The sequence below is a fragment of the Pelophylax lessonae genome (assembly GCF_965119305.1).
Source record: "Pelophylax lessonae genome assembly, chromosome: 7".
In the NCBI taxonomy this organism is placed as follows: domain Eukaryota; kingdom Metazoa; phylum Chordata; class Amphibia; order Anura; family Ranidae; genus Pelophylax; species Pelophylax lessonae.
Window position 1 is genome coordinate 247,516,004 of NC_138774.1, and position 18,495 is coordinate 247,534,498.

The window sequence follows — 18,495 nt, forward strand, 5'->3', positions numbered from 1 at the left end:
AGATCCTCGGAAAGAATATCCAAATCCCAGCCATCATTGACTCCGGAGCTTGCAGCTGCTTCATGGACAGTGACTTTGCTCAGCATCATCAAATTCCCCTGCAAGCAAAGACCCACCAGCTAGCTATCCATCTAGCTGACGGGTCTTATCTTAAGTCTTCTTGCCACCCCACCGTCCATATGACTGCCCAATCAAACTTTTACCTGGTGCTGAAATACCTTTTGGGCGCATCTTCCCTCTTTCCGAACTGGAACTTGAGGCACTTCGCCTCTACATTGACGAAAATTTAGAAAAAGGCTTCATCTGGCCCTCTACGTCCCCCGCAGGGGCTGGTATCTTTTTTGTTGAGAAGAAGAATCATTCTCTAGGCCCCTGTCGATTATCGGGATTTAAACAAAATCACTGTTAAAAACAGATATCCTTTACCCCTAGCTCACAAACTTTTTCAATGTTTTAGGGCAGCCACAGTATTCACGAAACTTGACTTGCGAGGAGCATACAATCTAGTATGAATCCGCGAAGGGGACAAATGGAAGACCGCCTTTCACACTAGATTCAGTCACTTTGAGTACCTTGTCATGCCCTTCAGATTGTGTAATGCTCCAGCCATCTTTCAGCATTTTGTAAATAATATCTTCAGAGACTTTCTTGATCTAGTCATGATTGTTTACCTTGACAACGTTCTTATATTTTCAGTATCCATCGAACTGCACCGTAAACACGTCAAAAAGGTCCTTGGCCACCTAAGAGACCATGGATTGTACGCAAAGGCCAAAAAATGTGAATTTGAAAAAGAAACAAACAATCCAATTCTTGGGACTTGTCATTTCTACCTCTGGGGTCTCCATGGATCCTCAGAAGCTGAAATCTATCCTCGAATGGCCTTCTCCCACAGACAGGAAAAGCATGCAAAGATTCATTGGATTAGCCAACTTCTACCACAGATTTATTAAGAATTTCTCTGCTATTATCCTTCCAGTCACCCAGCTAACAAAGCAAAGTACTTGTTTTCAATGGACACCTGCAGCACAAGCTGCGTTTGACCAGTTAAAAACCCTATTCACCACAGCACCTATTCTATGACATCCAAACCCTGCATTACCATATGTCCTTGAAGTGGATGTCTCAGAAAATGCCGTAGGTGCCATCCTGTCACAGCGTCAAGGCACAAAGTCCCTTCTTCATCCTGTTGCCTTCTTTTCTAAGAAACTCAGCCCAGCAGAAAAGAACTATGATGTGGGAGACCGGGAGCTGCTGGCTATAAAGATGGCCCTAGAGGAATGGCGTTACCTGTTAGAAGGGGCAACTCATTCTATTCTGATCTTTACCGATCATAAGAATCTTGAATACCCCAGGACTGCCAAATGACTAAAACCACGCCAAGCCAGGTGGGCACTGTTCTTTTCCCGCTTCACCTTTCACATTACCTACAGACCAGGTTCCAAGAATGGCAAGCCCAATGCGCTATCCCGCATGTACCTGGAGGATGAAGAATGTCACCAAGTAGACACAATCATGCCGGCCCAAAGCTTCCTACTTCTGCAAGCGGATCCGATTACTCAGCTCAAGCAGGCATCCATAAGGGATGTTCTACAACCAGGTGTGTATCTCCAAGAATTGGAGGGACTGTTTCTATTTAACCAAAAGGTGTTTGTACCCCCCAGTCTACCTTCCAAAATCCTTGGCCTGTGCCATGATCATCCCTTGGCAGGGCACTTTGGGATATCCAAGACGATGGAACTTGTACAACGCTCCTTTTGGTGGCCTGGTCTGATGTCCGATGCCGGCGATTGTGTCAGAACCTGTGGAATCTGCATCCGGAACAGGAACAACAAAACCAAATCTTGGGGTCTACTAAGGCCCTTGCTCATTCCCAAGAGTCCTTGGGAGATGATCAGCATGGACTTTATTGTCAAGCTCTCTCCTGAAGGATTCACTGCCATCTTTGTGGTTGTTGATAGATTAACCAAGATGGTCCATTTCATCCCTATGTCGGGGACCCCCTCAGCAATAGAAACTGCCCCGTACCTTCATCAAATAAGTGGTTCGGCTTTACAGGGTACCCAGCAGCAGCAGCTCAGATCAAGGGGTACAATTTACCTCCAGGTTCTGGAGAGACCTCTGCAGAATATTAAAAATTGAAACAAGCTTTTTCTCAGCCTATTATCCACAAACAAATTGCCAAGCGGAGCGAACAAACCAAACCCTGGAGCAATATCTCCGGTGTTTTTCATCTTTTTCCCTGGCAGAATTTGCATATAATGACGCAGTTCATTCGGCCACAGGACAAGCCCCCTTTTTTGCAGATTATGGGTACTTCCCAGCCTTTTTACCTGACGTGATGCCTGATTCCTTGGTTTCCGCAGTCCAGGAAAGAGCAAAATTCCTACAGACAAACAACAGAGTGTTGCAAGATGCCATTTCCAGAGCGCAGCAAGACAATTAAAATATTTTTGACAGGAAAAGGAGAGGAGACCTAAACCTCACAAGGAGACAAGGTTTGGCTATCCACCACTAATCTAAAGCTGTCATGCCAATCCAAGAAACTAGAGCCTAGATATATCGGTCCATTCTCTGTAAAATCAACCCAGTAGCTTATGAACTTCACTTCCAGAAACGTACAAGATTCACCCTGTCATGTATCCTTGCTAAAGCCTGTAAGATTAAACCCATTCCCTGTTCGTGAGTTGGATCCACCACCACCTGCAATAATTGATGGCAATGAGGAATACGAAGTCGAGACAATTGTGGATTGTAGGAAGAGAAGAGGTACTGTCCGGTACTTGATTAAATGGAGGGGCTATGGTCCAGAGGAATGTTCATGGGAACCAGAAACTAATCTTTATACTAAAAGACTAATACAGGCATTTTTCCAGTCTCATCCTGAAATTATGTTGCAAATAGGCGTCCGGAGGTTGCCCATTGGGGGGGGGCAATGTAAGAAAAGTTCAGCTGGACCCAAACAGGTGTAGGCGCGCATTCCCAGGCACATTAATGTCTGCACAAGAAGAAATGTGTGTGCGCGCAAACACACGCATTGGCGCCAAATGGCCTATTTAAACTGAGCAATGACAGGAGCACATTGCTGAGCAGTCTTTCAGCTTGTTCCTGTTCACCTGTGCCCTGACCTGCTTCTGGTTTACCTGTGCTGACTCGGCTTGTCTTTGACTCTCCTTTGGATTCCTGCCTGCCTACCTGTGACCCCGGCCTGTGATTGACCCTGCTCCTGTCTTATGCCTTTGTACCTCGCTGCCAGACTGTGTACCAACTTTGGCTTGTATCTTGACACGGCTTCTGTTTCACGTTCCTGTACCTGCGCTGCCCGGCTGTCGACGACTCCTTGGCTTGTTTTGCGGCTACGCTCCTGCCTTCTCATCCAGCATCACGGAGTTCCAGTTCCAGGTGCTCATCTGGTAATCCACGGCCATCGTCTCCTGCCAAGATGCAGCCAGTGCCACCTGCTATACCAGCCCTCGTGCCACTCTGCCCCACATCGCCTGTCATCTCTACCAGGGGTGTTGGACAGGAGGTGCAAGAGAAGCCCCCTCTACAGCTCGATCTCCACCAAGTACGTGATAGTTTGACTATGGATTCAGCCTTGGCCAAGGTGTTTCTTCCCCCGGACAAGCTGCAAAAGTTGCAGGAGGCGACTCGGTTGTTGTTGGCGAACAATCTGTCCTCTCTTCGAGTTTGCATGCGGGCCTTGGGTCTGATGGTATCAGTCTTTGAGGCGGTTCCCTTTGCTCAGTTCCATACCAGACATTTGCAAAGGGTGATTCTTGTCAAATGGAACAAGGATCCAAAGCCCTTGGATTCAGTTAAGCCACAACACAAACTCCTGCTCTGTTGTGGTGGATTCAGTCTCCAGGACTATTTCAGGGCAAGTCCTTCCTCCCATTGTTTTGGAGGGTTTTGACCACGGACGCCAGCCTATCGGGCTGGGGCGGGGTGCTGGGGAAGCTCTGTGCCCAGGGTACCTAGACAATGGAAGAGTTGAAACTACCGATAAATGTTTTGGAGCTCAGAGCAATAAAGCTTTGTCTGAGCCATTGGAGGACTCGTCTTCAAGATTGTCCAGTTCAGATTCAATCAGACAATGCCACGGCTGTGGCTTACTTTAATCACCAGGGGGGCACCAAGAGTATCTTGGTAGTGGCTCCTTGGGGTCAGTCTCGGCTAATTTATGCCTTTCTTCCCTTGAAACTCCTGCCGAGGCTTTTAAGCAGGATAGAGGTGGAAGGGATTCCGGTCATTCTGGTGGCTTCGGACTGGCCTCCCCGGTCTTGGTACGCACACCTAGTAAGGTTGGTTGCCGACGCTCCTTGGAGACTTCCTCTCAGGGAAGATTTGCTGTTTCAAGGTCCAATCTTCCATCCTGCTTTACAATTGCTGGCTTTAACGGCATTGCTGTTGAAAGCCAGGTGTTGAGAGATAGGTCTTTCTGTGATTCTTACACTATTGAAGGCTAGGAAGTCGACTTCTAGGAAGATATATCATCGTATGTGGAAATCGTATATTTCATGGTGTGAATCGCTGAAGGTGCACCCTCGCTTGTTTTTGATAGCTAGGGTCTTGGCCTTTCTGCAGAAAGGAGTTGAACAGCGGTTGGCTTTGGGCACTATCAAAGGCCAAGTGTCGGCTTTGGCTATAAATTTGCAATGCCCATTAGCTACTCATGCTTTGATTCATATCTTTATACAAGGAGTGCGCCATGTGGCTCCTCCGAGAAGGTCCCTGCTGCCGCCTTGGGTTCTCATTTTGGTATTATCTGTTCTTCAAAAGCCTCCTTTTGCGAACATTCGGGATATTTCTCTGCTTTCTTTGTCCCAGAAGGTTAGCTTCTTGGTGGCTATCACTTCCGCTCGCAGAGTGTCTGAACTGGCGGCGTTGTCCTGCCGCTCACCTTATCTGGTGATACAGAGATAAAGTGGTATTTCGTCCTAATCAGTCGTTTTTTCCTAAGGTTGTTTCTGATTTTAATCTAAATGAAGACATTTTGTTGCCTTCACTCTGCGCTAAGCCCAAACATTCTAAGGAATTTGCATTGCACTCTTTGGATGTGGTTCAGGCAATCAGGGTTTATCTGGAGACCACTGAGTCTTTTAGAAAATCAGACGCTCTTTTTATCCTTACCAAAGGATCTCGTAAAGGATTGGCTGCATCTGCGGCGACCATATCCAGATGGATCAGGCAGACAGTAGTTCAGTCTTATTCACTGAAGGATCAGGTTTCTCCTTTCCCAGTGAAGGCGCATTTTACGAGAACGCTGAGTGCCTCTTGGGCTTTTAGCCATCAGGCGTCAGTGCTGCAAGTTTGCAAGGCAGCAACTTGCTCGTCTGTGCATACGTTTACAAAATTCTACAAAGTAGATGTGTTGGCATCTTCGGATGCTTCCTTTGGCCGCAAAGTTTTGGAGGCCGTTTTTTGTTTCTCTTTGAGGGTGTATTGTGTTGTTCCTGGTTGGCTAAGTTTAGCCTTTAGGGAGTTACATTTCCGTTTGAGTTGTCTTCCCACCCCTCATGAATATACTGCTTTGGGACATCTCTATAGTCTCTGACTAGATAGAGCTGCGTATGTCGATGAACGATCGAGAAAACTGGATTTTTTTAAGAACTTACCGTAAAACCCTTTTCTCTGAAGTTCATCGACAAATGCAGCACCTGCCCCTCAGGGCCGGCCTTTGGGGTGTGCGAGCTGTGCACCATGGGCAACAAGGGTGCCGTGCGGCCATCACAGCTCGCAGAGGATCAGGCGATTCAGGCCGCACAGCGCCTGGACAGGGTTAACACAGGCCACGGTCGCTGCTTACCTCCCGATGTGCGGCTGTGCCTCGGTCACCTATTGTTGCAGTGAGGCGAGCTGTGTATCTCTCACACAGCTCAGCCTCCGATCCTTCCACGCTGACTTCCTGCCCACACATCCCCGGGAGTGTGGGCGGGCGGGAGGAGGAGAAGGGGCGGGGCAAGGAGGAGCTGACGATCTCTCCTCTGGCGTCAGTGCAGGGAGGGAGGAGAGATCGTCAGCTCCTCCTCGCCCCGCCCCTTCTCCTCCTCCTCCCGCCCGCCCACATTCCCGGGGATGTGTGGGCAGGAAGTCAGCGTGGAAGGACTGCAGACAACGTAAGGTAATGCCCCATACACACGTGCAGATTATCTGTAGACTTTTGTCTGCATACTTACCTTTTCTATGTAGTGCAAGGGCCTGCCGGATTGCATACAAATTGAAAGTGTTTAGGTTTGACCTCATATTATATGGTTTTGGTAAGTCTGCAGACAAAAGTCTGCAGATAATCTGCACGTGTGTATGGGGCATTAGTGAGGTCTCTATCCTTCAAAAAATGTAAGGGGTGGGGGGGGGCTTTGTGTGGGGGGTCTGTGATGTAAGGGGGGGCTCTCTGATGTGAGGGGGGCTTTGTGTTGGGGGTCTCTGATGTGAGGGGGGCTTTGTGTGTGTGTGTGTGTAGGGGGTCGCTGATCTTAGGGGGGCTTTGTGTGGGGGTCTCTGATGTGAGGGGGTCTCTGATGTGGGGGCTTTGTTTCTGGGGTCTCTGATGTGAGGGGGGCTTTGTGTGGGGGGTCTCTGATGCTAGGGGGGCTTTGTTTCTGGGGTCTCTGATGTGGGGGGGCTTTGTGTGGGGGGTCTCTGATGTGAGGGGGCTTTGTGTGGGGGGTCTGTGATGTAAGGGGGGCTCTCTGATGTGGGGGGCTATGTGAGGGCGGCTTTGTGTGGGGGGTCTGATGTAAGGGGGGGCTCTCTGATGTGGGGGGCTCCGTGGGGGGGGGGTCTGATGTAAGGGGGGCTTTGTGTGGGGGGGTCTCTGATGTGAGGGGGCTTTGTGTGGGGATGTCTCTGATGTGAGGGGGGCTTTGTGTGTGTGTAAGGGGTCTCTGATGTTAGGGGGGCTTTGTGTGGGGGGGTCTCTGATGTGGGGGGTCTCTGATGTGTGGGGGGGGTCTCTGATGTGTGATGGGATCTCTGATGTAAGGGGGCTTTGTGTGGGGGTCTCTGATGTGGGAGGTCTCTGATGTGTGGGGGGGGTCTCTGATGTAAGGGGGCTCTGTGTGGGGGGTCTCTGATGTGAGGGGGGCTTTGTGTCGGGGGTCTCTGATGTGAGGGGGGCTTTGTGTGTGTGTGTAGGGGGTTGCTGATCTTAGGGGGGCTTTGTGTGGGGGTCTCTGATGTGAGGGGGTCTCTGATGTGGGGGCTTTGTTTCTGGGGTCTCTGATGTGAGGGGGGCTTTGTGTGGGGGGTTTCTGATGCTAGGGGGGCTTTGTTTCTGGGGTCTCTGATGTGAGGGGGCTTTGTGTGGGGGGTCTCTGATGTTAGAGGGGCTCTGTGTGTGGGGGGTCTCTGATGTAAGGGGGCTTTGTGTGGGGGTCTCTGATGTAAGGGGGCTCTGTGTGGGGGGGTCTCTGATGTTAGGGGGGCTTTGTGTGGGGGCTCTCTGATGTTAGGGGGGCTTTGTGTGGGGGTCCCTGAGATGAGGGGGGCTCTGTGTGGGGGGGTCTCTGATGTGTGGGGGGGTCTCTGATGTAAGGGGGCTCTGTGTGGGGGGGGTCTCTGATGTTAGGGGGGCTTTGTGTGGGGGCTCTCTGATGTTAGGGGGGCTTTGTGTGGGGGTCCCTGAGATGAGGGGGGCTCTGTGTGGGGGGGTCTCTGATGTGTGGGGGGGTCTCTGATGTAAGGGGGCTCTGTGTGTGGGGTCTCTGATGTAAGGGGGCTCTGTGTGTGGGGGGGTCTCTGATGTGAGGGGGGCTTTGTGTGGGGGGTCTCTGATGTGAGGGGGGCTCTGTGTGGGGGGTCTCTGATGTGACGGGGGCTCTGTGTGGGGGGGGGCTTTGTGTGGGGAATCTCTGATGTAAAGGGGGCTCTGTGTGGGGGGCTCTGATGTAAAGGGGGCTCTGTGTGGGGGGGCTCTGTGTGGGGGGTCTCTGATGTAAGGGGGGCTAAGTTATTAGTGATCAAAAAAAAGAAAAGTCAAATAAAGTGCAAAAAAGGTGCAAGAAAATGCGGGCGGGGGGGGGTCGCCACAGGATTATCTCGCACAGGGAGCCTGATCACTTAAGGCCGGCTCTGCTGCCCCTCTACTTCTGAGTGAATGGTTTTTTTCTATTCTAAACACTGCTTGCAACTAAACTGCTTGATGATAGCAGGGTGTGTGGGGTTATGCCTGCAGGGACAGCCCCCATAGGTGTGGCTAAGCTTTTTTCCTGCCTAGTGCCTATTCCTGATAGGACAAGCATAACCCTATAGTCTCTGACTAGATAGAGCTGCGTCTGTCGATGAACTTCAGAGAAAAGGATTATAGGGTAAGTTCATACAAAAATCTAGTTTTTTGGGGAAAAAATACACTTTTATGAATTTTAATGCACAAAAACGCAATATAATACCCATTTATTTGGTAAAATATAAAAGATGATGTTACACCGAGTAAATAGATACCAAACACGTCACACTTTAAAATTGGGCACGCCCATGCAACCTCGAAAAACTACGTACATTTTTAATATCAATAGGTGATGCTTTAAAAGCCTTTATAAGTTACCACTTTAGATTTACCAAAGAGGTCTAGTGCTAAAATGACTGCCTTCGATCTGACGTTCATTAATATACCTCACATGCATGGTGCTATTGCTGTTTACATACCGACACATGCGTTCGCCTTTGCGCAACCGCTTGCGGAGATGGGGCGCTTTGATTGTTTTTATAATTTTTTTTTTACACTGTCCCCTTAGTTTTTTTTAATTACTTTTATTGTTAACAATGTAATCAATGGAATGTAAATATCCCCTGTGAAAGCAATAGGCAGTGGCAGGTGCTCTTTACTTAGGAATATGGAGTCTACCAGATCCCAGATGTCTCCTCTGCCCTTAAAGTGTCACTAAACCCATATCATAAAAACATTTAAAATCAATAAATGCTATATTACACGCTGTTCATACTTTTCTAAATCCGGAAACAAACCTGGTTGATCCCACTGATCTCTATCTCCTTCTTCTGTCCAAGTCCCCGACTCAGCTGGGGATTTTGCAGAGTTGTGGTGGCAACTCTGCACATGCTTAGTTTTCAGTGAGTTTCTATGCAGAGCATTTCCTCCCTATCATAGGTGTGCGCAGCCTATTGCGTTAGGATGTGCACCCCTAAGCTCAAACACACATGATATATATATATATATATTTTTTTAATACAATATATATATATATATATATATATATATATATATATATATATATATATATATACACACACAGTTGTGCTCAAAAGTTTACATACCCTGGCAGAATTTATGATTTCTTGCCCATTTTTCCAAGAATATGAATGATAACACAAAAACTTTTCTTTCACTCAGCCTCGGTTCACATTTATGCGATGCAGGAAGGCTGCGAATCTGCAGCCTGTTCCCGCATCACACACGCACCCCCGGCAGTTCACACTGCCATATGCGATACGCTGGGGGTGTAAGGGCTGGTTCACACTTATGCGAGTGCGGGAAAGCTGCGAATGATCCCGCATCGCACACGCACCCCCGGCAGTTCACACTGCCATATGCGATACGCTGGGGGTGTCAATGTAATCTCAACGACACCCCCAGTTTGATCGCATATCGCAGTGCGATCGTGCAGTTCGCACAGGATCGGATCGCACAAGTGTGAACCGCTGTGCGATCCGATCCTGATGCGGCTAGAAAAAAGGGTCCCTGTGCGTGTTTGGTGCGGCTGCGGTGCGAATTTAGCCATACAAACTGTATGGCTAGACTCGTACCGTACAGCCGATCGCAAGTAATGTCGGAGCAGTGCGCTCCGACATTACATGCGAACCCCGCACACGCACAAGTGTGAACCGGGGCTCAATGTAATGTTAACGACACCCCCAGTTTGATCGCATATCGCAGTGCGATCTTGCAGTTCGCACAGGATCGGATCGCACAAGTGTGAACCGCTGTGCGATCCGATCCTGATGCGGCTGCCAAAAAGGGTCCCTGTGCGTCTTTGCTGCGGGTGCGCTGCGAATTTCAGCCATACAGGGCCGGTTCACATTTGTGCGGCTGCGGCGATCGCATGTAATTCGGAGCGCACTGCTCCTTCATTACATGCGATCGGATGTGCGGATGCGAATTCAGCCATACACTTTGTATGGCTGAAATTTGCACTGCACCTGCAACAAAGACGCACAGGGACCCTTTTTGGCAGCCGCATCAGGATCGGATCGCACAGCGGTTCACACTTGTGCGATCCGATCCCGTGCGAACTGCACGATCGCACTGCGATATGCGATCAAACTGGGGCTGTCGTTAACATTTAATTGACACCTCCTGCGTATTGCATATGGCAGTGTGAACTGCCAGATGTGCGTTTGCGATGCGGGAACACGCTGCGAATTCGCAGCCTTCCCACATCGCACAAGTGTGAACCGGTGTACAAAGTGTATGGCTAAACTCGCACCGCACAGCTAATCGCATGTAATGAAGGAGCAGTGCGCTCCGATATGCGATCGCCGCACACGCACAAGTGTGAACCGGGGCTAAGGGGGCGAATCCTTCTGAAGTGATGAATTAATTATTCCTAATGAATGCCTGGAACTATGATAAATGGTAACTCCTCCTCCGTTCTCCCGTAGTCAGAGCTGCTGATGAAATTCTGGGCTCTCACCAAAGACAGACAATCCATATTTATTAGAGACTTTTCTTTCTGCTCTCCCCTCCCCCCCTTTCCTTGTCAGTGAGCCTCCCTCCCTTCTTCCCAGCAATGCTGATGCTCGGAGAGGCTGTGTGCGCATGCGCCGTGCTGCAGTCTGTGGAAGCACAGGTGCCTTCACTACCCAATGTAAGCAGCCTGTGTGAGTGGAAGCATGAGAAGCCAGCCCCGGCCATCCTCACTGGAAGAAGTATCCATGTTCTAACCTGGGTCAGCCCTGGAGAGGAGGGGGAGGGGAGGAGAAGCGGCACCCCGTTAATGCAAAATGAGGGGGGGCAGCTGCTGGTTTCATCCTCTCAATGTCAGAGCTCCCCCCTCCCCCCCTGTCTGCCCCCCAATGGATAATATGAAGGTCTTCTTCTGATCCCGTTCTGTACAGCTGTTGGCTTTGGATGCAATAGAAGAAGAATTGAAGAGGAAAGCAGGCAAGATTGGGGGTACCCAGCCCCCCCTCACACCTTCTCCGAGCTAACATGGGATGTAATATGTGTGTGGTTCGGAAACCAGAGGAGCATTACAAAGTCATGCTGCAGGTAAGGGGGGGATGGGGGAGGAATAAACATGGTGGAAGGAGCTGCCATCAGAGGTAAAGGAGAGGATTTCTACAAGACAGAAATAAAGGGGGGATTGCATGGCGACATCAGAATAAAATCTACTGCAGGAGGGGGAGGGTGTGGTACCTGAAAGTGAGGAGACCAGAAGCAGTCACCTGTTCATACACAGCATTTAACAATGGAAACCGCTTTCCTATTGGTTGCTATAAGATAGCCAAGTTCAGATTGGGGGAAATGTAGGAAGACTGGAGGAGCCGTAGTGATGGCGACCAATCAGCTTGGTGCATGAATGGTAGAATGGTTGCCATGCACAGTTGCTTCGGATCCTGGCTGCTCCGGTCAAATGGTGGCCATACACCCTTTTCATCTTTATTATTCATTCATAACGATTGAATTGGCAAACAGTCGAATAGCCAGAACTCCCCTTCCAATCAGGTTTCATCAGATTGAGTCAGGGGGGAAAATGATCAATATGGTTAGGAATCCGATCAGATTTTGGTTGATCAGATTATCAGATTGCATGGTGGAAATAAGAGCTGCGATTGATAATTAACTATTTCCACCATGCAATCTGATAATCTGATAAATCAAAATCTGATCGGATTCATAACCAAATATTCATCTATAGCTAGTAACCCGATCAATGAGCCCCACACAGGGAAGTGGATTTCAATCAATAGTTGGAAAATGTGATAGTAAATTATCAATTGCAACTCTATTTTCCACCATGCAATCTGATAATATGATCGAATTCATAACCATATTTTGATTGATCAGATTGCATGGTGGAAATAGCTGCAATTGATAATTTATTATTTCCACCATGCAATCTGATCTGATCAATCAAAATATGGTTAGGAATCCGATCATATTTTAATTGATCAGATGAGATTGCATGGTGGAAATAGTCAATTATCAATCGCAACTCTATTTCCAACATGCAATCTGATCAATCAAAATATGATCGGATTCATAACCAAATATTCATCTATAGCTAGTAACCCAATCAATGGGCCCCACACGGGGAAGTGGATTTCAATCAATAGTTGGAAGATGTGATAGTAAATTATCAATCACAACTCTATCACATCTTCCAACTATTGATTGAAATCCACTTCCCCGTGTGGGGCACATTGATTGGGTTGCTAGCTATAGATAATTATTTGGTTATGAATCCGATCAGATTTTGATTGATCAGATTATCAGATTGCATGGTGGAAATAGAGTTGCAATTGATAATTTACTATCACATCTTCCAACTATTGATTGAAATCCACTTCCCCGTGTGGGGCCCATTGATCGGGTTACTAGCTATAGAAAGTATTTGGTTATGAATCCAATCATATTTTGATTGATCAGATTGCATGGTGGAAATAAGAGCTGCGATTGATAATTTACTATTTCCACAATGCAATCTGATAATCTGATCGGATTCATAACCAAATATTCATCTATAGCTAGTAACCCGATCAATGGGCCCCACACAGGGAAGTGGATTTCAATCAATAGTTGGAAGATGTGATAGTAAATTATCAATCGCAACTCTATCACATCTTCCAACTATTGATTGAAATCCACTTCCCTGTGTGGGGCTCATTGATCGGGTTACTAGCTATAGATGAATATTTGGTTATGAATCCGATCAGATTATCAGATTGCATTGTGGAAATAGAGTTGCAATTGATAATTTACTATCACATCTTCCAACCATTGATTGAAATCCACTTCCCCGTGTGTGGCCCATTGATTGGATTACTAGCTATAGATGAATATTTGGTTATGAAACCGATCATATTTTGATTGATCAGATTGCATGTTGGAAATAGAGTTGCGATCGATAATTTACTATTTCCACCATGCAATCTCCTAATCTGATCAATCAAAATATGATCAGATTCCTAACCATATTTTGATTGATCAGATTACATGGTGGAAATAGAGTTGCGATTGATAATTTACTATCACATCTTCCAACTATTGATTGCAATCCACTTCCCCGTGTGAGGCCCATTGATCGGGTTAATGGCTATAGATGAATATATTGGGTGAGATCGATCTGAAAAGAAACCGATCATTCATTGATGTATAATAGTATGGCCACCATTAGTAAATTCCCCCCATTGTTCTTAACCTTCCGATATAGGTACCCTACTCTGCATCGAACATTCTTGCCTTTCTATATTGCTGACCAGCATGCACAAATACATGCAGATTTTATTTCACTGACATGCATAGACACACGTGCAACACCTAATGCACTATACACATCCACTGCCCTTCAAATGCTACTGGATTCTCAATGAGATTTTGGTCAGGTTGACATAATTAGAGTTTAATAATAAGATCACGCAAAGAGCAAGAAATGTAGCGGACTGTAATTATTTGGCTATTATAGAGCAGTCGTAACAATGAGAAAGCATTGATGGTTGCTAAGGGTCATAGCACCTTGCACATAGCATTTTCCTTTTTGTCTCTCATAATTAGAAATATGAAGAATGCAGACAGCATATGAATATCTTGAATAAAATGTTTTTTTTTTTTTTTTTTTATTACTAAAAGCTAAACTTCTTTGTGAAAACCACTAGAAGGGTATACTTTGGTCATACAAATAATAATAGAAAATGTGTGTGTGTGTATATATATATATATATATATATATATATATATATATATATATATATATATATATATATTAGGGCTGCAACTAACGATTAATTTGTCTGTCGACTAATCTATCGATTATTTTTATGATTAGTCGACTAATCTAAGGATTATTTTTATTTTATTTTTTTGTGGCTTAATTGAGTGTTGTTTTTGATTAGCTAATTAATCCTGTAACTAATACAGACCCCACAGTAAGCCCTTCTCCCAGTACAGACCCCTCAGTAAGCCCCCCCCTCCCAGTACAGACCCCTCAGTAAGCCCCCCCTCCCAGTACAGACCCCTCAGTAAGCCCCCCCTCCCAGTACAGACCCCACAGTAAGCCCCCTCCCAGTACAGACCCCACAGTAAGCCCTCCCACCTAGTACAGACCACTTAGTAAGCCCCCCCTCCCAGTGGAGACCCCTCAGGCTCACCTGCTGCTGCTGGAGTGGCATGTGACATCTCGTCTGTGTGGGACAGTGGGAGGGATCAGCCTGCAGCGGCCCCAATCAATGCAGCAGCCCGGCCGGCAATGCTTAAAGCGGCGCTGCAGAAACATCTTTCCGAAAAATCCAACTTCCGCCGCGAGTACGAGACTTCTAAAAAGACTTCCAATGCAATGCCCTCGATGGCCGTCCACAGTGTTCTCCACTGTGCACGGCCATCGAGGGCATTGCATTGGAAGTCTTTTTAGAAGTCTCGTACTCGCAGCGGAAGTGAAGTTTAAAGAACCGGCCGTATCTTTGGTATGCGTGTGACGTCGCGTGTTGCCGCGTCGACGCCTTTCACGCACGTCGACGATTTTTCGTAGTCAACGTAGTAGACTACGTCGACGCGTCGTGGCAGCCCTAATATATTATATATATACAGTGGGTACGGAAAGTATTCAGACCCCCTTAAATTTTTCACTCTTTGTTATATTGCAGCCATTTGCTAAAATCATTTAAGTTCATTCTTCTTCCTCATGAATGTACACATAGCACCCCATACTGACAGAAAAACACAGAATTGTTGACATTGTTGCAGATTTATTAAAAAAGAAAAACTGAAATATCACATGGTCCTAAGTATTCAGACCCTTTGCTCAGTATTTAGTAGAAGCCCCCTTTTGATCTAATACAGCCAGGAGTCTTTTTGGGAAAGATGCAACAAGTCTTTCACACCTGGATTTGGGGATTCTCTGCCATTCCTCCTTGCAGATCCTCTCCAGTTCTGTCAGGTTGGATGGTAAACGTTGGTGGACAGCCATTTTTAGGTCTCTCCAGAGATGCTCAATTGGGTTTAAGTCAGGGCTCTGGCTGGGCCATTCAAGAACAGTCACGGAGTTGTTGTGAAGCCACTCCTTCGTTATTTTAGCTGTGTGCTTAGGGTCATTGTCTTGTTGGAAGGTAAACCTTCAGCCCAGTCTGAGGTCCAGAGCACTCTGGAGAAGGTTTTTGTCCAGGATATCCCTGTACTTGGCCGCATTCATCTTTCCCTCGATTGAAACCAGTCGTCCTGTCCCTGCAGCTGAAAAACACCCCCACAGCATGATGGTGCCACCACCATGCTTCACTGTTGGGACTGTATTGGACAGGTGATGAGCAGTGCCTGGTTTTCTCCACACATACCGCTTAGAATTAAGGCCAAAAAGTTCTATTTTGGTCTCATCAGACCAGAGAATCTTATTTCTCACCATCTTGGAGTCCTTCAGGTGTTTTTTAGCAAACTCCATGCGGGCTTTCATGTGTCTTACACTGAGGAGAGGCTTCCGTCGGGCCACTCTGCCATAAAGCCCAGACTGGTGGAGGGCTGCAGTGATGGTTGACTTTCCACAACTTTCTCCCATCTCCTGACTGCAACTCTGGAGCTCAGCCACAGTGATCTTTGGGTTCTTCTTTACCTCTCCCACCAAGGCTCTTCTCCCCCGATAGCTCAGTTTGGCCGGACGGCCAGCTCTAGGAAGGGTTCTGGTCATCCCAAACGTCTTCCATTTGAGGATTATGGAGGCCACTCTGCTCTTAGGAACCTTAAGTGCAGCAGAAATCTTTTTGTAACCTTGGCCAGATCTGTGCCTTGCCACAATTCTGTCTCTGAGCTCTTCAGGCAGTTCCTTTGACCTCATGATTCTCATTTGCTCTGACATGCATTGGGATCTGGAAGGTCTTATATAGACAGGTGTGTGGCTTTCCTAATCAAGTCCAATCAGTATAATAAAACACAGCTGGATTCAAATGAAGGTGTAGAACCATCTCAAGGATGATCAGAAGAAATGGAAAGCACCTGAGTTAAATATATGAGTGTCACAGCAAAGGGTCTGAATACTTAGGACCATGTGATATTTCAGTTTTTCTTTTTTAATAAATCTGCAACAATGTCAACAATTCTGTGTTTTTCTGTCAGTATGGGGTGCTATGTGTACATTCATGAGGAAGAAGAATGAACCTAAATGATTTTAGCAAATGGCTGCAATATAACAAAGAGTGAAAAATTTAAGGGGGTCTGAATACTTTCCGTACCCACTGTATATATATATAATTTTTTCCCGATTTGATTTCAGGTTTGACAGTGTTTTTACATGTTCAGACACATAGACCAAAATTTGTGTATTTTTATGGTATGTCATAAAATCTTCATATTGATGTCTTAAAATCACTTTATTTGGGGGGAGTGGGGATCACCAATTAATTAGATAGTTGAAGATCAGAAGAGAAATACCAAAGCTGAGCCTTTGTGAACAAGTCTCGTTCTATAAATACATATTTGATAATTTTATTTTATTGAAAAAGGTTATAGTAAAACAATGCAATAAACTTTTCTGCTGCTGTTTAGATCAAGGAAAAGGATATCCCTCAGTCATTGGAACAAATGATTACAGTATACCTTTTGCCTATCTTTCTGAATGACTTTGGATCTACAGTACATTGTTTTGTGACATTACGGCGGACACTAAGTGACATTTTTTGGGGATCAGTGACACCAATACAGTGATCAGTGCTTAAAAAAAAAAATACACTGTCACTGTATAAATGACATTGGCAGGGAAGGGGTTAATATCGGGGGTGATCAAAGGGTTAAGTGTGCTCCTAGGGAATGATTTCTAACTGTGTGGGGGATGGACTGACTGTAGGAAGAGAGACATCTGTGTTCCTGGTTAGCAGAGCTTTCTCTTCCTCTCTGACAGAATGACAGTCTGCCTTGTCTACATTGGCAGACTGCCGTTCTGTCATTCCTCCAAACGATCGCCGGTGGCCATCATGGCTGCCGGACCCGCTTCAATCACAGCGGGAGTGTCACTCTGGTGGCGTGCATGCCCCAGAGCCGATGAAAGAAATCATGTACAGGTACGTGACTTTGCGCTTATGGGCCACCCTGCCGCAGTAAATGTATGTGGGGTGGTCCTTAAGTGGTTATTGCCCACCTGAGTTCGTTCCCTAGAAATCACTGTCATCAGCCGCAACTGAAAGCTGTTGACTCACCTAGAATCTTAGGGTCCTTTAACACAGGCTTTCCGCCAAGCGGACTCCGTTTTTGTTCAGCGGGGATCGATCCGCAGATCCATCTCCGCTTACTTTGCAGAGGCGGACCTGTCCGATCCCCGCTGTCCTCTATGGGGGACTGCCTGTCTGTTTTCATCCGATTCGATCCTAGGGTTTTCATTCGTCTAGATTTCACAGACAGGATTGGATAGCGGCGGGTGTCAGCGGACATGATATTTTCTTCAATAAACTGGAAGAAGACTGGAGCATAACTGTGGACCTACAGCCTCTCAGTAGGCTTCCATTCTCATAGAGCAGGGGTGTCAAACTCAGTCTAACCGAGGGCTGCATCAGCATTATGGCTGCCCCCAATGGCCAGCTGTATCTGTAAGACTATGTATGCAGAGTTCAGGAGTGTGCTACATAAAAAGTTCAGGAGTGTGCTAGGTACTGAGTTCAGGAGTGCGCTCTGTACAGAGTGCAGAGCTCAGGAGTGCACTACGTACAGAGTGCAGAGCTCAGGAGTGCACTACGTACAGAGTGCAGAGCTCAGGAGTGCACTACGTACAGAGTGCAGAGCTCAGGAGTGCACTACGTACAGAGTGCAGAATTATGGAGTGTACTGTGTACAGAGTGCAGGGATGAGGAGTGTGCTACATACAGAGTGCAGGGTTTAGGGTTGCAGGGTTCAGCTCTCGGTTTTGACCTCGGCACCACACTCCCAAATCCCCCGCGTTTGCACACATCTCCATCTACAGCCCTCATCTCTCTCCCCGCCCCCAAAAGCTTCCTTGCATCTCGCGCACCCAGCCTGACTCTAGTACCTTCCGGCACCATAGTTGTATCCACCCTCTCTCTCTCGCTGGCAGGTAGATTATTAGTCGTCATCTGTCCTAGCCAGGAGTACATGCAGGACAGGCAGGTACAGTCAGGTCCATAAATATTGGGACATCAACACAATTCTAATCTTTTTGGCTCTATACACACCACAATGGATTTGAAATGAAACAAACAAGATGTGCTTTAACTGCAGACTTTCAGCTTTAATTGAAGGGTATTTACATCCAAATCAGGTGAACGGTGTAGGAATAACAACAGTTTGTATATGTGCCTCACACTTTTTAAGGGACCAAAAGTAATGGGACA

At 46.8% G+C, this 18,495-nt stretch overlaps 1 protein-coding gene across 1 annotated transcript in view; it reads left to right on the forward strand.

Moving 5' to 3' along the window:
- Positions 1 to 11,155: 11,155 nt before the first annotated feature.
- Positions 11,156 to 18,495, forward strand: part of PDZD4 (PDZ domain containing 4) — a 279,356-nt gene continuing 272,016 nt past the window's right edge. The window contains exon 1 of the mRNA XM_082262609.1: positions 11,156 to 11,227. Coding sequence (XP_082118735.1) covers positions 11,168 to 11,227 — 60 coding nt within the window. The 5' untranslated portion in view covers positions 11,156 to 11,167. The remainder of the gene's footprint in view (positions 11,228 to 18,495) is intronic.